The sequence below is a fragment of the Strongylocentrotus purpuratus genome, unplaced genomic scaffold, assembly GCF_000002235.5.
Source record: "Strongylocentrotus purpuratus isolate Spur 01 unplaced genomic scaffold, Spur_5.0 spur5_scaffold_4, whole genome shotgun sequence".
Classification (NCBI taxonomy): Eukaryota; Metazoa; Echinodermata; class Echinoidea; order Camarodonta; family Strongylocentrotidae; genus Strongylocentrotus; species Strongylocentrotus purpuratus.
In genome coordinates, this window is record NW_022145610.1 from 28,364,623 (window position 1) to 28,381,947 (window position 17,325).

General features: G+C 38.9%; 1 protein-coding gene across 1 annotated transcript; it reads left to right on the plus strand.

Moving 5' to 3' along the window:
- The first annotated feature begins 3,512 nt into the window (after positions 1-3,512).
- Positions 3,513-17,013, plus strand: LOC755287 (noelin-like). The gene is made up of 6 exons (XM_030998152.1): positions 3,513-3,663; positions 6,997-7,137; positions 8,952-9,206; positions 9,980-10,163; positions 12,916-13,045; positions 15,326-17,013. Exons 1-6 carry the CDS (start codon positions 3,592-3,594, stop codon positions 15,984-15,986), a joined length of 1,443 nt encoding a protein of 480 aa, XP_030854012.1. The 5' UTR covers positions 3,513-3,591; the 3' UTR covers positions 15,987-17,013.
- Positions 17,014-17,325: the final 312 nt, after the last annotated feature.

The window sequence follows — 17,325 nt, forward strand, 5'->3', positions numbered from 1 at the left end:
AGAATTCCAAAATACCAGACACCAGCCTGTTGACATGACGCCAGGTCACGGACAAACGAGTGCTACCAAATACTGCGGTATTTTGCCTCTTGTAAATTTGCGCTTATTTCTGTGCTATTTCCGTTCCGGTACCTAGTAAAAATACAGTAATATTACCTATAGCTGGCAGATTATGAGCGGTTTCCACAAAAATAGCTGTAACATGTACCGTTTGTGCAGTGAAACGTGTGTCAAGCTTTTAAATGGCACCCCGCGCTATAGTGTAACTTAAAGGGAAAGTTTGCAAAGAAAACTTCCGTCAGTGCATGTGTATTGAGAACGCGAACGTGTAGGCTTGTCACACCCAGTCATAAACCTGAGCACATTAATTAACCTCGGCGAGAAAATCGGTGGAGCTCCGTCGAGAAAGCCCTTGAAATTGGCCGTAGCAATACAGGTGTAGTACCGCGTTCGGCCGCGTTCCCGTGATATCATTTTTCTACCGTTGTCCTACCGATGTAAGAGCCGATAGTTGTGCTACCGAATGATTTCTGTTACCGATGCGCCTTCGATGTGATATCGAAGTGCCGGTACACATCGAGGCCACCAGAGAGCAGTCGATCTATTACGAGGCGCTACAGGTGTTCTGCCGACATTAACAAAGCCATACCGGAGTACTGGCGTTGCGCTGCAGCTGTAGTCCCGTTGCTCGCTACGGCAGCGCAACGGCAGAAATTGTTGAGCTTGTTCAAAAATTAATACAGTTGCCTGCCGTTGCCAATTCTTCCGTTCTTAACGATGTGATACCGTTGCGCTGCCGTAGTAATACCGATCCTCCGAATCGGCTAGGTGTGACAGGCCCTTTTGGGCAGTTTTAAGAGCTACTTTACTCTTATATTTGTTTGGCCATGGCATTCAACCATGGCATTGGCATTATTTTTAAATTGATTATAGGGCGGATCTAGCTTTTTGGCAAGTGGGGGTATGTGAATAAATGATAATGAACTGGATAAATACGGAGATTGGAACCCTCAAGTCAACTCAAAGTGCTAAAGGTAATCACGCTGTCCTTACCGATTGAGCTAACGATGAGCTGATGACAGATTATTTTTTTTTACTATCACCCTATTAACCACCCTACCGGATTTCATGTGCGCATGCGCTGGTTTCCTTCGCGAGTGCGCACGCGCAGGTTTCTCTCGCCAATTCAATCTGGGCTCGCTGTGGTACAAACAAATAAAACGCGAGCCGCTTAGCGGCGGCGTAGCGTCGAGACGATTTGTTTTCTTCCTATTTTGAACCCCCATAAAAAAAATCCTGGCATCTACTAACATTTACTGATACTCAGTGGGTCTGGACACACGTTGGCGTTTTTTGTATGCACATCACACTTTTATTTGGCAGCCTAGGGGGGGGGGGGGGGAGGTTAACCCCCCCCCCCCCGTAGGTCCGCCCCTGATGGTTTCACTTCATGGAAAATTAAAACATGATCACTACAAGGGGCGGCGATTTCTTTTCATGACCGGGGAAACGAAATGCGGGGACGAGGGATCAGTGGCGTAATGAACGAAAACATTTGGGGGCAGAAACAAATTCGCATGCAGTGCCCCCGGAACGTTTTTTGAAGTGGGCAGGGCCCGCTTTAGGGCCTCTGATGGTGCTCAGGGGCGGAGTCCCCGAAAGTTCAGGGGTTTTAGGCATTTAATTACGGGCAGATGAGCATATTTTGATATCTCATTTGTGACACTGTAATGCAGGTCACTGATTGGAGTGGGGTCCAGTGGGCGGAGCACCCAGAAGAGGTTTTAGGCATTAAATAACGATTAGGAGCATCAAGGAGACGCCTCAGCGTCCTTGATAGGGCCCAGTGTGCAGAGCCCCCGAAAGCTCAGGGGTTATAGGCATTTCATTAAGGTCAGATGAGCAACCTGGGGCCCGCCTTAGTTAGAGCCCTTGGTGGAGTCTAGGAAGTTTAAGGAAAAACCATGCGATTTCAACAACAACAAAATTACTGGTATTGAATTAGAAATTAACCACGTTTTAACTTTATTAGGGAGGCAGCTGCCCCCAAGCCCCCCCCCCCCCCACCAGTACGCAAGTGCGAGGGAGCATAGTAAAAGAGAGGGGTGAAGGTGACGGAAGTGACTACCTCCTCACAGGTTTTTGAAGTTTTGTTGTATTAAAAATTACATTCCTTAGCAAACTATAGTATTAAACATATATTTTTTTCAAATTTCACTTTTTGTAGGATATGTAAGTGTATATTAAAAAAATATTATTCGAGGGAGCGTAGCTACTGGCAAAAAAGGGTATAAAAAAGAAGATGGTAACCTCAATTTTACTTTGAAGGAATATTCGGTCTTGAACAAGAACTCGACTATCCCTTTAAGAAATGCTCAATCATAAGGTTGCCTACATTGGAAATTTTGAAAACAGGGCATTGAGGGTTTCAGGGGGCCGAATTTGAAATGACTCAATATCCAGTTTGCTTTAGAACATATTCTTTTACCTTTTCGTCCAATCTGGTTCTTTTATCACAAAATGTACGATTAAAATTATAATTATAATAATGATTCGAAAATATATTTTCTTTAATAAAGTGTATTTCGGGCACTTTTATTACAGTGGACACATATGCTATTTTGTCAATTATAAATTAAATAAGTTTCCTTGGGCATTGGTAGAATCATTTACATGTATTATACAATAAAATAACACATTTGACGCCTTTATTCTAAAAAAGAAGAAAGAATGTTAGTGTTGCGGCATGGATTCGAACCTGGTGTTTTACAGTCCGCATACGTATCCACTAGACCACAACATCTCTACAAAATATACATTTACGTATGTTTTTTCAGGTGAAGAAAAAAAACAATACATAAAGGTCGTCCCATTTTTCGAAGCTCTGCAGCTGGTATTGGTCTCAAAATGAAAGCCCGAAAACAAAATATCGATGTATCATTAGTCATGACGAAAAGTAAACCAAAACGTGCGATAAATGCACATAATCTAAATTATGGAGAGAACCTGGCCAGCTAAGTAAATGTTTTTTATCGCTTGATTGCAATACTGATAATCGCTAATTAATGATGTAAAAACTGAAAAGTGTGAATATTTGTTTATGATTAAGGCCAATTAAAACGAAATCGTGCAATAATTATATACGCATAATCTAAATAATGGTGAGAACCCAACCTGCTGAGTAAATATTTCAATTACTTGAATGTATTATTTGTGATCGCTGATGGTATGAAAACAGTAACGTGTGATTAATTGTTTATGATAAAGAGGGCCATTACGGTCTCTAATTGTCAGATAACCTAGTAAAAACCTATGGATTATTTCTCAAATAAAACCCCAAATTACATCATAAAGTGGGCAGGTTACTTTTATCGCTAGGGCAGGCTTTCAAAATATAAGGACTGCCCTCTTTATAGACCTCTCCCTCCGCACTTTTCACGCACGTCGGAAAATAATATTAGTGCATGATTTAAAAGGCGGGAGCCAGATGTAAAAGCCTCATATTGCCTTGCAACGCCTTGCAATCTTCACCCAGCATAAATCACGTGTTTTCAACAATATTGAGAGGACTTCTCATAAGAAGTTGGCAAGATGGCAACGAAACCGATAGTTGCGATGCTCATGTTGTTTCTCCTGTGTTACACCTTGGAAGTCTCAGCACAGGTAAATGATATTTTAACAACTGATTGCGTCATCAAATTGTTATCATTGTATTGATGATTGGTTAATCAAACAATGGTATTCAGAGGAAAAAAATCCTCCTGAATATTAAACTCAGTGATATCATACTAAATTAGAAAACTATGACAAATTAATAGTTTGGCCGTTAGAGAGCGTAGCTAATGGTTTTCAACGAAATGTTTAAATGCAATGTGTCAGCGCTCAGACCAGTTAAAGATAAAAGCGCTTTAAGGAAGTCAAACGTTACTTAATTTTGTTCAGTGGCGTATCTAGGTATTTTGGTGCCCTGGGCAATCATTGTTGCGCCCCACCCAAACTTTTATCTCGGCCTGTACACACAGGCGAAGCGAGCAAGCAAAGAATAAGAAAATAGTGAAAAGAGCAAGAGCTTATCCATTGTTGTGTGTACCGACTTTACCAAAGCTTTCGACAGGCTGGATCATAACATCCTTATTAGAAAATTGATAATAAGAATGTTATGATCCAGCCTGTCGCAAGCTTTTACACTTGAATTGTGCAAAATTGTGCAAATTTGGATTGTTAGTTTTTTGGAACACCGTCAACAGTGTGGCAAATACCAAGACACTCTGACTCAATACATACAAAATTATGCTGGTGTACCCCAAAGAACTAAATTGGGCCCCATCCTCTTTCTAGTGATGATCAACGATGCTTGTGAAATCATACCAATCGATTAGATATAAATACGTAGATGATCTTACTTTGTTGGATTGTCGTTAAGAAACCGATCCCTCTGACTTACCAGCTGTCCTCTACAGTTTGGGTCAGTGGTCCTGTCAAAATCATATGAAGTTAAAATCCTTCAAAGTGTTTTTCACTTAGTGTGACATTCTCAAAAAATCCTCCTGCCGAACTAACTTTTTACATTGATGACTCACCCCTGCAAACTTCCAGTCTGTTAAAATTCTTAGTGTCATTGTGCAATCCTATCTGAAATGGGACATACATGTCACTGAAATCCTTTAAAAACTGTAATAGAAAGTTGCATATGTTAAGGCTTCTGAAACGATGTGGACTGTTTTTAGCTGATCTGAAACTGGTATATACGGGCTATATTCGTCCTGTCATGGAATACTGTACCCCAGTTTTTAATGGTTGGTTTAGACAGAGACGAATAAGAAGCTTGGAGCAAGTTAAAAAAAGAGTATAATGTAGAATCATGTTGGGTCCATAATACACAAATTATACCAATGCTTGCCAAAATATGTGACCTTTCAACGCTTGAATCTAGGAGCGAAAAGCTCTGTCTGGATTTTGCTACTTCCTTAGCTAAACACCCAACATGTAGTACCTGGTTACCTCTTCGGAAAAAACATACCCATATCAACAATTCAAGTGATAAACCAATCGTTTCCGAGATACCCCCCTACCTTACTTTGTCGATCTTCTCAATAAAGCTAAACCCAATATCAAAATAGATGAATTAATATACATTTTCTATTTGTATTTCGGTGTGTTGGCTCAGTCAGTAGAGCGTCCGCCTCACAAACCGGGAGGTCTTGGGTTCGAACCCCGGCCGCGTCTTACCAAAAGACGTTAAAAGACGGGAGTTGCTGCTACCTTGTTTGGCGTTCAACAATATTAAGGGATAGAGCAACGTCGATCTGGCGCTGCTCTGTGGCTGCCGGGCTCACGATCAATTGGGCAAAAAGAATTTCCATTTTCGGTTTAACTTAATAAAATTTGGAGTGGACTTTAAAAGATTATTATTATTATTTTTCACAAAATTAATGTTGAAGTTTCCTGATTTTTACTCTCCATAAGATATTAACAATTGAAACCAAAATAACAAAATTCTAATCCCTTTCCCTAATTCAATAGTCACTTTATATCTGAAGAAAAAGGAATGGTAGAGTGCCATAATTTTATTTTTATTTATCATTTTTCTAAGCAATAATACAAATACTTGCAATATCAAACGTCAACAATATTATGAAAATAATATGTTCAATTCTATGTTTTATATTCGTATATTGTCTTAATGACTCTTTAAAAGTACATGTATGCAATTTATATCTTTTGATGTACATGTACTTTTACAACTTCTTCTGTTACTTTTTTTCTTCATGTTTCTCCTCTCCGTTTTTCTGACTTCATGTTATATTCTGTTTTCTTATATTTGCTGCCCAATTAATCTTACCACATTAACTATATATATATATATATATATTTCAATAATGACAAATCAATTGTAACTATATTTTATATTTGAAATATGCAATGAGTCTTTTAATTGCACACATGATCAATTCAGCCGTTTGGCTGAGACACATGTTTTTAATAAACCTTGACTTGAAAAGACACTTTCATTGTAGTAGAAATTTTACTTCGTCATCAAAATTTACTCGCTTAGATTAAAAAAAAAATTATTCGAGCACTTTACTGCCCGAATATAATGCTACTCGAGTGTAAGGATATTGTGACATCTCGCTTCCCAATTTTAATCATATATACTGGCGTTTGCTCGAGTTTTGAAACTTAAGAGAAATAAATCCCCATGGGAAACCACCAGCTCCAACCCCTCCCCTCCCCCCCCCCCCCCGCCTCTGAGCGGTGGATTCGAAATTTTGTTAACATTGACCTCATTTAATCATAAATAATAATAATCGATCAAAAAATTCTGCGGCGGACCGCCAGGTGAGACGAATTCGCATGAAATCTGAAAATGAAAATTGACCATCGACCAAATTGAATGACAAAATGACAAAATAAACATGACATTTGCGCGATCCCGGATTCCCAGGACGAAATTTAAGTGCATAAAGATAAATTTGATTGAAAAAAAGTGTAAAAATAGATGGGGAAACCCATATTGCGCAGCCATTTGACTGGAAACTTTAATTTTGGTTACCTTGCTAAATTACTTGACCATACTATATCTGCTCAGTTTTCGTCAGTGATTGGCAACAGTTTGAGGAAAAATTGAATAGAAAATCACTGTTCAAAATTAAATTCGAAGCTATACCACCCGATTGCAGTGCTCCCTTACGATTTTTGTTATGGGTAACATGCATAAAACATTTCGTATCTTTGTAGAGTTCTAAATCATCATGATAATAATAATAATAATAAAAATACAGCTCCTTCCCTTATACCATTTTACATAGATACGTTTTAGTGGTTGGGGGGCAAAGTGTCATAGTTCGCAAAATGCCCAATAATCTATAGATATATGCCACTGTTTAAGATTAACTGTATTTCAGATCAATAATTGACATAGGTCAATTATTGATCTCAAGATTTCTTTGTTTAAAATAATGTTGTTGTTTTTTCATTCGCTTTATCCCCTTTTAGTGCATCGAATACTCTGTTTTGGGGAGTGGAGAAAGCATGTATGATTCATGCATCTGTGATATTCAAGTGGGATCTGTTCCAGGATGTTCCAACCCTCCAAGCCCAGCTGAACTTAACCAGATAGAATATATACAGGCTCAGGTAATACAGCAGCATCACCTCGAAGAAATATTTGTAATTTTGGGGGAAATAGAAAATGAAATCCTTATTTGTCCACTATGATAGAACGGGAGGGAACTAATGAGTCGCCGACAAGAAGCTCAATGGAGAAAAAAAGATGAAAAAGAGGGGGGGGGGGGTGGGTGGGTTCCGCATTTTCAGTCATCGAAATGTTATTTGCCCATTGGTATGATAGGCGGGAATTCCCTCTTTACACGCAAAGGAGGACATATCTCTCTTACAAGCGAAAAAATGGTCATCAGGTTTTCTGTGTGCACGTTTTTACTTAAAGGTATAGTTGAGTTCTGCTTTTAATCCGCAAATGCTTTCAAAGTGCATGGCTATTGCTCTTACTCTTATCTATGACATTTCTAGTGCACCTTTAGAACCTAAAATTGGTATGAAGGTAATTTTAGACCTTAAAATATTTAGCCAATACGACCATTCCAATTCAGCTCCACTTAAAAAAAATACGGTGTACGTTAATTAATTATTTAATTAAAAATAACAATACATGGGCCGGCTGGTTGTGCGTAATATAACCAACACAAAAATGCCAACAAAAAAGCCAACATCGGCATTGGCTGAAATACGACGTAAAAGGCGCTATTTCGTTTTTTCAACGGCTTTTTCAAATTATCAAATATTTGTGGTGGTACACAAGCATTGATTAGAAATTGTTATATTTCAGCCGTATCTGAACCGATATTGATCAAACAAAGATGATTTTGTCATTTAAATTGTATGTTCTTTCAAACTTCAATGCGGATGAAATTGCTCTTAAGTCGACTTATATTTCATTACAGGTAAGCAGACGCGTATGCAGGATTTTTTCAAGGGGGGGGGGGGGGGGGTTTAACATTTATAAATCGGGCCGAAAATTTCGCAACGACTCAGCCAGCCGCTGAATAAGCAGGGGGAGGGGGGGGGGGGGTGGGTGGGTAAGAGGACACTTTTTTTTTTTTAATTTTGGTCTCGAAATTTAAAAATTTGACATTTTGCTCCGTTGGGAGGGGGGGGGGGGTAAGGTCACCTTTTTTAGGTCAGCCATGTGAATGATTTTTTTTTTTTTTTTTTTTTTAATAAAAAAAAAAAAAAAAAAAAGGGGGGGGGGGTTTACACACTTAAAAATACCAAAGGGGTTTTAACCGCCCCCCCCCTGTGAAAGTGCCTGCAGGTAAGTTGTGTTGGTCCTGTCATGACGGAGGGATGAGCACTAACCTTCCAAATGTTACTCTTTAATGCTTGATTAGATTGCCAGTGATCCTCCGCTTTAATAGTTAGCCTGGCAAACCGAAGCTATCCATAATGATTCCTATTTTTGCAATATCAAACAAAAAAGTTTTTTTGTCTGGTTTGCTTGTTCGTTTTTTCCCATACTTTTTCATTCATGATTCGCTTGTATATAATTTGTATGATCATTATATTTGCTTTTAAAAACCATTACAATTTTCTTTTATAAGTGTGTGTGGGGGGGGGGGTGAGAAAACAAAGAAGAATTACGAGATAGAGGTCTGGGAGAAGGATCATGTAATCTTCTTTTTCATGTTGACCCCCCACCTTCTAATTTCCTTCTCTCTCTCTCTCTCTCTCTCTCTCTCTCTCCCTCCTCCCTCTCTTTCTCTCTCTCTCCCCCCCCCCCTCTCTCTCTCTCTCTCTCTCTCTCTTTCTTTCTCTCTTGATTACTGTTTGTCTGGGGTGGGGTGTCTCTCCCTCCCGGACGCCACGCCTCTAACAATTTGTAAGAATTTCAATTCAACTCGACTTCCTTGAACTTAGTATGTTCTCTTACATAGGTCACGAACATCAGCAGTCGCATCGATGAAGTAAAGGTGAATGTCGAGACGACCACGGTCGAGATCGAGAAGACACAAGCCAACATCGATGCCATGACATACAAGCTGGAGCGCATCGAGAATGGTGATCTTAAGGTCAACCGACCAGAGTTTGAACTGATCATGGAAGAGATTGATAAACTGGAACTGGTCCTGAAATTGTTAGAGGTGGAGAGAACCAACAATCTGGATGATGTCGCCCAGTTGGAAACAGAGGTATTGCGGGATAACGCCCCCTCCTCCCCCCCCAAAAAAAAAATAAGAAACAAAGAAACAACAAAATAAACTTTTATACTAATTATCTAACTATTTTTTAAAACCATCCATACAAACATACATATCAATGAAAGAAAGCAGGGGTGATGCCCAGGTATTGACGCGGAGAGTTGCGGATTAGATTCTCTCTCTTTTTTTCTCTTTTTTTTTTTTTAAAAATTAAAAAAAAAAAAAATCCAACTTGAAACCAAGCTTTATGCAATACAGATGAAATCTGACATTATACAGTGCGTCCCAAAAAAAACTATACACTTTTGAAATGGCGGCCGAATAAAAAAATATATAGATCTGGGGAAAAAGTTTTATATGTATGGAAAGCTCATAAACCCAACTTTCATATGACACCAAAATGTCTAAAAATAATTCATGCTCGGGTGAGAACTGCTCACTTTTGTAAAGGGTATAACAATTAGGTTGCGCAGGAATTAGCCTTCCACTTTGTGAGAGGTAAATCATTTGGAGCTTAAAAAATTGAGGGTGATATATACACAAGCGTACGCAGGAGGGGTGTTTTGGGCGTTAACCCCCCCCCCCCCCCTCAATCTCTTTTGAAGAAAAAAAAATGAGTACTTCTAACCCCAGAATATGCTCTAAGTGTTGTTGTTTTTATTTATTTATTTATTTTTTTTGGGGGGGGGGGGGTCGCCTCATTTTTACAAAATCTTGGATCTGCCCCTTACGCAAGTGTATAATATATTCTCGTTCCTTGACAGCTCACAGCCGTGCAGACATTACTGTACGACCTGAAGAAGACCCAGAATGTTGAGATTCTGCTAGAACAGATCGAGGAACTGGAGGAGGACCTGGCACAATGCGAGGCGAACGTGCAGCCGACCCCACTACCTGGCTCAGGAGACGACTTCTTGTTTGTGCCGTGGGAGGACGTTGCTAATCAAGGTAGAAACCCCTATGAAACTTTGAGAAAAACTGAGATCAAAATGGGGATGTGATAATAAGAGAGGTGGCAAGAGAAAAAGAGAGAGGAGGGAGCGGAGAGAGACAGAGAGAGAGAGAGAGACAGAGAGAGAAGGAGAGAGAGAGAGAGAGAGGAAAGGTGGAGGGAGGGAGGAAGAGAGAGAGAGGGAGAGAAAGAGATATAGAGTGAGAGAGAGAGAGAGAGGAGAGAGAGAGAGAAGGAAAGAGAGAGAGAGAGAGAGAGAGAGAAAAGGTGGAGGGAGGGAGGAAGAGAGAGAGAGAGAGAGAGAGATAGAAGGGGGAGAGAGAGAGAGATAGAAAAAGGGAGAGAGAGAGAGAGAGAGATGATAGGTATAACCCGATAATGTGAATGAGGTTTAATTTTGTATCCACCTAGTATTTAAGCCTTTACGACCGCTTCCGACATTATTTTAATGACACCAAGCCCCTCCATATCTTGCCTAGTCTACGCCAATCAAAATAATGGGTTAATGAATTCAAGTCCGGAGTAAGGCGGGAACCCTCTGTTTTTAATTTAGTTTTAAGATATTTTATGACACTTTTCCCGAGGATGCTACCCCAAGAACCCAGGTGGCAGAGCGGGGGGGGGGGGGGGGCAACACAGTGTCCCTCACTTTTCTAGTACCCCTAAAGTGCCCCCTTTTTACATAGAAAAGGTGGCCCCTTTTACTTCAGAAAAGTGCCCCTTTTTATTTCTATTAGGTGCCCATTTCATAAGATAAGTGCCCCTATTCAAATTTGAGAGGTGCCCATTTTACTTCAACAAGTGCCCTTTTATTTTGTAATAAGTGCCCATTTTTATCCTTAATTTGTGCCCCTATTCCTTTTTCATAGGTGCCCTCTTTTATTTTTACACATGCCCCCTTGTCTTTTTAAAAAGTGCCCTTTTTGCCCCTTTTCTTTTATAAAGAGCCACTTCCCTTTCTCATAAATGCTCCTCACACGAATTATAAATGCCTCTATTAAAATCTCACAGGTGACCCTTTTTCGATAAGGGCCCATTTTCCTTCATAATAGGTACCCCTTTCAATTTCCATAAGTGTCCCTAGTCATCTCATGCGAGTGTCACTTTTCAGGTACAAGAAATACCCCTTACCACCTCTGATAAGTTCCCCTTCACCTCTTATAATTTCCTCTTTTCAAATCTAAGAGATGTCCCTTTTATTTTTATAGCTTTAATTGCCTCTTTTTATCTCCGGTGAGTGCCCTTATTAAAGGGATCCGGTAACTTTGTCTCAGATTCTGAAACAAAATTCTGGATTTAGCTCATGATGCAATCATAATTATAAACCTTTAGGTCAGTCAGGAACCCCACTTTTACAAGCCGATCGCCTGTCTGATTATCAAGATATTTATGATTGAAATTACAAATTTTGAAACCGTTCGCCTGACGGTTTTCATAACACTACAGTCTATTGGGGAAAACGAGTATGGTAAAACCGGTCACTCAAAGATTTTTCCTTTATTGAGGCACTTCTTGATAATTTTGAAGCGCAATTTTTTTAGGGCTTCAATATTACACCATATCACAGACACTGATAACACGTAGGGCCGTGTATCTCAGATTTAACATTATTAAACGATCCCTTTAAAGTTGGAGAGGTGCCCCTTTTAACTTTGTAATAAGTGACCCTTTACATCTCTGATGAATGCCCCTTTTATTTTAAAGCTTGCTATTATCCTTTCTATAAATTAGTGCCATATTCCTTCTGATAATTGCCCCCTTTTATTTGTATCAAGTGCCCCTTGTCCGTTCTCATACGTGCCTTTTTACATCTTTGGTGCATATTTTCAACTCTGGTGATTCCGATTATTTACTTTGACACGTGCTCCTTTGCTTTACTAAAAAGTGTCCTTTGAACTTTGGAGATGTGCCACCTTTTCCTTTTACCATAAAATGTGCTCCTAATTTTAAGCGACTAAAAAAAAGAGCAACTTTTTCTTCAATTTCACCTAAGACTCGCTAGCTACGTTCGCTTGCATTTTAAGTTAATATAACTTTGTTTCATATTATTTTTTTTGTAATAGTCTTTTATGAATATGATTATTTTTTTTCTCTTTATACGATGGAACTTTTCGCACTGCGACCTCGCAAATCTAAACATTTAGCCCACTCGCAAATAAATGTTTAGACCATCACACCCAACTGCAAAGTGTGATATAAAGTGATAATCCAATCACAAATTCAAAATGTAGGGAAAAAAAGAGGCTACCAATGACTAAAATTTGTATATTTTTGCTTTAGAGGTTTCCCTTTGTAGGTGCCCCTGTTTCCAGAAAGTGCCATTCTTTTAATGCCCCCCTCATTCTGAAAGACTTCCGCACGGCCCAATGGTGTATGTGACATGATTGTAATTTGATAATTAATTAAAAAAAGCCGAGTCATAACTGTCAGGAGTAATTAAATTAAGAGCATGTACAATCTTTAGTCTCGTAGTTCAAAACACTCAGTTACATAGTAAAACCGATAAGAGTTTGTTCCCGCAAACGTCCTTCCTCAGTCTCCCCTATCTTACTCTTTCTCATAATTTGCTGTTTTGTGTTTTGCGTCATCAGGATCTTTTAATTCTGAGCCCTCCCCTTTTCTCCTCCAGCTCGGTATGTATTTTGTTCAATTGTCTCCATAAATGATGTATTTATATATTGAATGCATGAGATGTATTTGAGCTTCTGAACTTGCCATTACACCGACGTTGTTATCTCCCCTAATTAGATTCCTGCGCTCCCATATCTTCTCTTTCATCTTCCTACACGGTGCGCACTTCAACCTACCCGAATGGGGCTTGGATGCGAGACCCACTGGTCGAATCTGACAAAATCTGGCACTTCAAATATTATAGTTCGTGAGTAATCATTCTGATGTTGGAATTCTTATATTTTGTGTTTTTTATTTGGGGTGGAAGGGGGTCGTTTCAGGCGTGATCATTGACTTAATCACAATATCCTACATGGAAAGCAACTGATTAATCAGTTATTGGATTTAGGCTTGGGCAGAGCCAGAGAGAAGTCCCTGCGTTTGTGTCTCTTTCGAGGGCAATGGTGTAGAATGTGGAAGGAGAGGTACTTACGGCTATTCATTCGTCATAAAAAAATGGTAAGATAGGAAGAGAGAGTGGGAAGGATACAATGGAAAAGGATGTCAAAGCTCCCAACTCTCCCGTTTATTAGATCCATCTCCTAAGACAATATAGACCCAATCCCCATGACTAAGGGGATTGGAGGCGCGCCGGAACGGTTCCTGCTTCTTCTTTAAAAAAATGAATTAATTCATTATTATTAGTAGTGTTGTACATTAACTTTGTATATTATGTATATATATATATATATATATATATATATATATATATATATATATGTATATATATATATATATATACTTAGATTTGCTCTATACTTCCGTATAGTGCTAAATGCCTATAGGCAGAGCAAAATATATATTGAATAAGGCAGACTAATAGAACATGGTTGCAACTCCAAGTTTTTAGAATGCTACAAGTTGTCTGATGATCAGTCGCTCGCAAGGCGTGAAACTCGGAGTTGCAACCATGTTTTATTAGTACAGTATTAATGACTGCTTTGAGAGAAATAGTTTTTTTTTATACGCTCAAGGGAAGGTTACAATTGTGCTATTGCCCGAGGCGTGCCGAGGGCAATAGCCCAATCGTAACCTTCCCGAGAGCTTATAAAAACAACTATTTCTCGAATATTAAAGCAGTCATTTATACTTTTATATGCCGAAAAAAATTGTCAACAAAACAAATCTTCTGTGTCGCCCACGCCTCAAGCCATAATGCACGACCGTACAGAGGATTTTTTTCATGTTGGGGACCGGGGTAAAGTGCAATGAATAATTGATAATTTATTGCATTTTCTTTTTATTTGTGGGAACTGCCCCCTACCCTAGCCCCTGCTGCGTACAGTCATGGTTCAGTGGCAAAGCAATGGCCTCGTAACTGTGAGGCCCCATGATCAAAACCGTGTCGCCCTTTTGTGGGGCACTAATCCTCATTACTGTCATTTATGACTTAAGGGCGTAGGTCCCCTAGTTGATAAGTATATTAGCATACACATGCTTTAGCAGTCACGAAAAACAAACACTGGCAAATTATTATTCAACAAAATCTGAGAATGTATACTATTATCTAGATCTATTTTTTTTTTTTTTTTTTTTTTTTTTTGGGGGGGGGGGGGGAGGCTTTTCGACAAATTAAGCTCTGAAATGTAACTATATACGTTTACTACTTTCATAGCCCCCTCCCCCCACCACCCCAGCAAACACCATTTCTCCTTTCATAAACATTTATATTTCTAAAGAATAGTGTTTTTAATTTTTCTTTTTAAGTTTAATATCATGCGAGGGATCAATAACAGATAATTGTAATTTAGAATGCTGAAAATCTGCATTTCAAAGAACTTTAGGCCTATTACAATAATCGTTGTAATGCAAAATATATTATTAGCCTTTTTCCCTTTGTGAGGTGTCTGGGGGGGGGGGGGACAGATTATGTTATGCCCTCCGCTTGAATGATCTCACCCCCCCCCCACCTCCTTCGCCTATCACTCTGATAAGGAACGGTACACATTTTTTAATTGACTCACAATTTGTAATAAGGCTGTCAGCTATATTTGTTGGGTATTATTTTCCTTTGAACCTAAACCTAACCTTAATTTAACACCCATTTGCAACCCTAACACTATTCTTTTGACGAAAAAAGGCCCAGGGCCATTTCGAAGGAGCAATGATGAATCACCCTATAGGGCAACCCAAATAGAATTCATACCTGCATACTGTTCAATTTTAACGTATTTAATGCAATCCATTTCAAATCCACAGATTTTTTGAAGTTATTAACCACTCCACAGTTTGCCTCACAACATAGTATAAGGAATATTAAAACAATGATAATATTTTATTTAAAAAACACTTCAAAATACCTACCAGTACCCACTAACCTATTAAGTTCATGTTCGTCGTATTTAGGCCTATCTTCTGGGATTTTTCCTTATAAAAAGTGATGGATTAGAATGGATATCAAGAGGGTACTTTTATACTGTGTCCAAGAATTGTTTTAATATCATAATTTTTACTGGGTGCCTGTATCTGATTATTCTCTCCTTTACAGATGTCAATCTAGCTCCACCTACAGATATATTGAACGATATATCCTGTATGAGAGCTACGAGAGAGAAGCATCCTCGGAGGCACAGACTTTCAGTCTAACAACTGGCTATGCCCCAGATGGACCAGGTCTTGTAGCATACAACGGGTCTATCTACTTCACCTACTACAACTCCAGGACAATGTACCGCTATGATGTGGCCACAGGCACCACGGTCATTACCAAGAGTCTTGACGCAGCTGGCTACGGTAATAGTGCTACCTATGAATACATGGGGCGTGACTGCAGTGCTATTGACTTTGCTGTGGATGAGAATGGATTGTGGGTGATCTACGCAACAGCCAGCACGAGCATGAAACTCTCCCGATTGAATCCTTGGACCCTTGACATCGTACAGACATGGAGTCTTAACTACGCCAAGAGCAGCTTCGGAAACTGCTTCGTCATCTGCGCCAAGCTCTACTGCACTAACCACTACAGCGCTAAGGATTCCAAGATTTCCTTCATGTTTGATACCGTGACGGGCGTGGTGAGCTCACCAGACATCAGTCTTGGGATTCGCTATGGAGGACTGTATACCTTGGACTACAACCCACGGGACCAGAAGCTCTATGGATGGGATAACGGAAAGATGGTTCTCTACGATATCAAATTTGGAAACTAGTTTCAACATCCTGCACATCCCTTCAAAGGTAGTCTGTCCCTTTTGCAGGCTGAAAATATAAATTTATGTAAATCCTATAGTAAAAAAGAGATAAATCATAATACCAACTAAAAACTCCTCTTAAAAGATTAGAACTGGTAATTTTATCGACAGTTAGGAATTTTCCAAACGCGTTGCAAATAATAGGCCTACAAGTTGTCTAGACCCTATAGACTATGTACAATGTACATAGTCGTACGTTTTGTGCTGAATAAAAAATTGATAATTTTAATTTTGGTCATTATAAGAAGCGGGTCATTGATGTGTACAAATGATAATGTACCCTTTACAGCTAATTTTATCTACATGTACATGTATGTAATACCAACAAATTAAAAAATTTCAGTCAGTCACTTAACAGTTTCTGACAGTGAAGTCTAGAGAGTAACGGTGTTCCTTGCATAACTAGGAAACTGCTAACGTTTAAATGTTACAAATAGGACATACATGACGTACTCATGATTCCTGCATAGTTCTACAGAATTTGATGTTGGCTGCAAAAGGGACACACTACATTTAAGGAACTGCATTGTTACTTAATTGATCTATTGATTCCTAGTGCATTATAAGTAAAATTTACTTTTTTCTCTCTAATTTTCAAGGCAAATTCTTCCCTTCAACATTGATCTTTTCAATTTGTTTTAATAACTTACATAATTCAACCAGACTGATATATGTGATGTACTCTGTAAAAATGAGTGAGCCAATTAGTGAGCCAACAAGAAACAGTGGTATGTAACTTCCACCAGCTCAGCACACGCTCACCAAAGAATTCCATTCTTTCATACAATACCTCCACATTACCTTTCTGTTCCTGGTGATGCCACAGCATGTCTGACATAGCAACTTTTATGTTGTATAGACCATAAACAGGTGGTCAGCTCTAATAGCTACATAATACATACCACTGTCTCTTGTTATCAGATGTCACAAGATAAATGGGATCTGGAGCTTTTTTTTAGGGTAGAGCTTAGCAGGTCTGAGAATTTTTTTTTTTTAATATTTAAAAATCTAGGAAATATATTCAGATGTTTGAATAACAAAATATGAGTTGTATGCAGCCCTGCACATCAACATGAATCAACTTATATTTGGATGTCACCTGACCGTTAACAGATTTCTTAAATGATTGATGAATTATTAACCAACTTTAAATGCAAGGTCTAAATCAATAAAAGGTACAATGAGTTGAGGAGTTTCAGCTTATACTTTTCTTTATTAGCTCACTTTGCTTGCTCACAAACAAATAATCATTTTATTACCAGCTACGTTTGTCAAGAAAGATGAGTTCTTTATTAGC

Bases quoted from the DNA above. Each gene is read 5' to 3' on its own strand.
- LOC755287 (XM_030998152.1), top strand. From the start codon at position 3,592: ATGGCAACGAAACCGATAGTTGCGATGCTCATGTTGTTTCTCCTGTGT. The intron at 10,164-12,915 runs GTAGAAACCCCT...TCCCCTAATTAG, and splicing joins GGAGGACGTTGCTAATCAAG to ATTCCTGCGCTCCCATATCT. The intron at 13,046-15,325 runs GTGAGTAATCAT...TCTCCTTTACAG, and splicing joins CACTTCAAATATTATAGTTC to ATGTCAATCTAGCTCCACCT.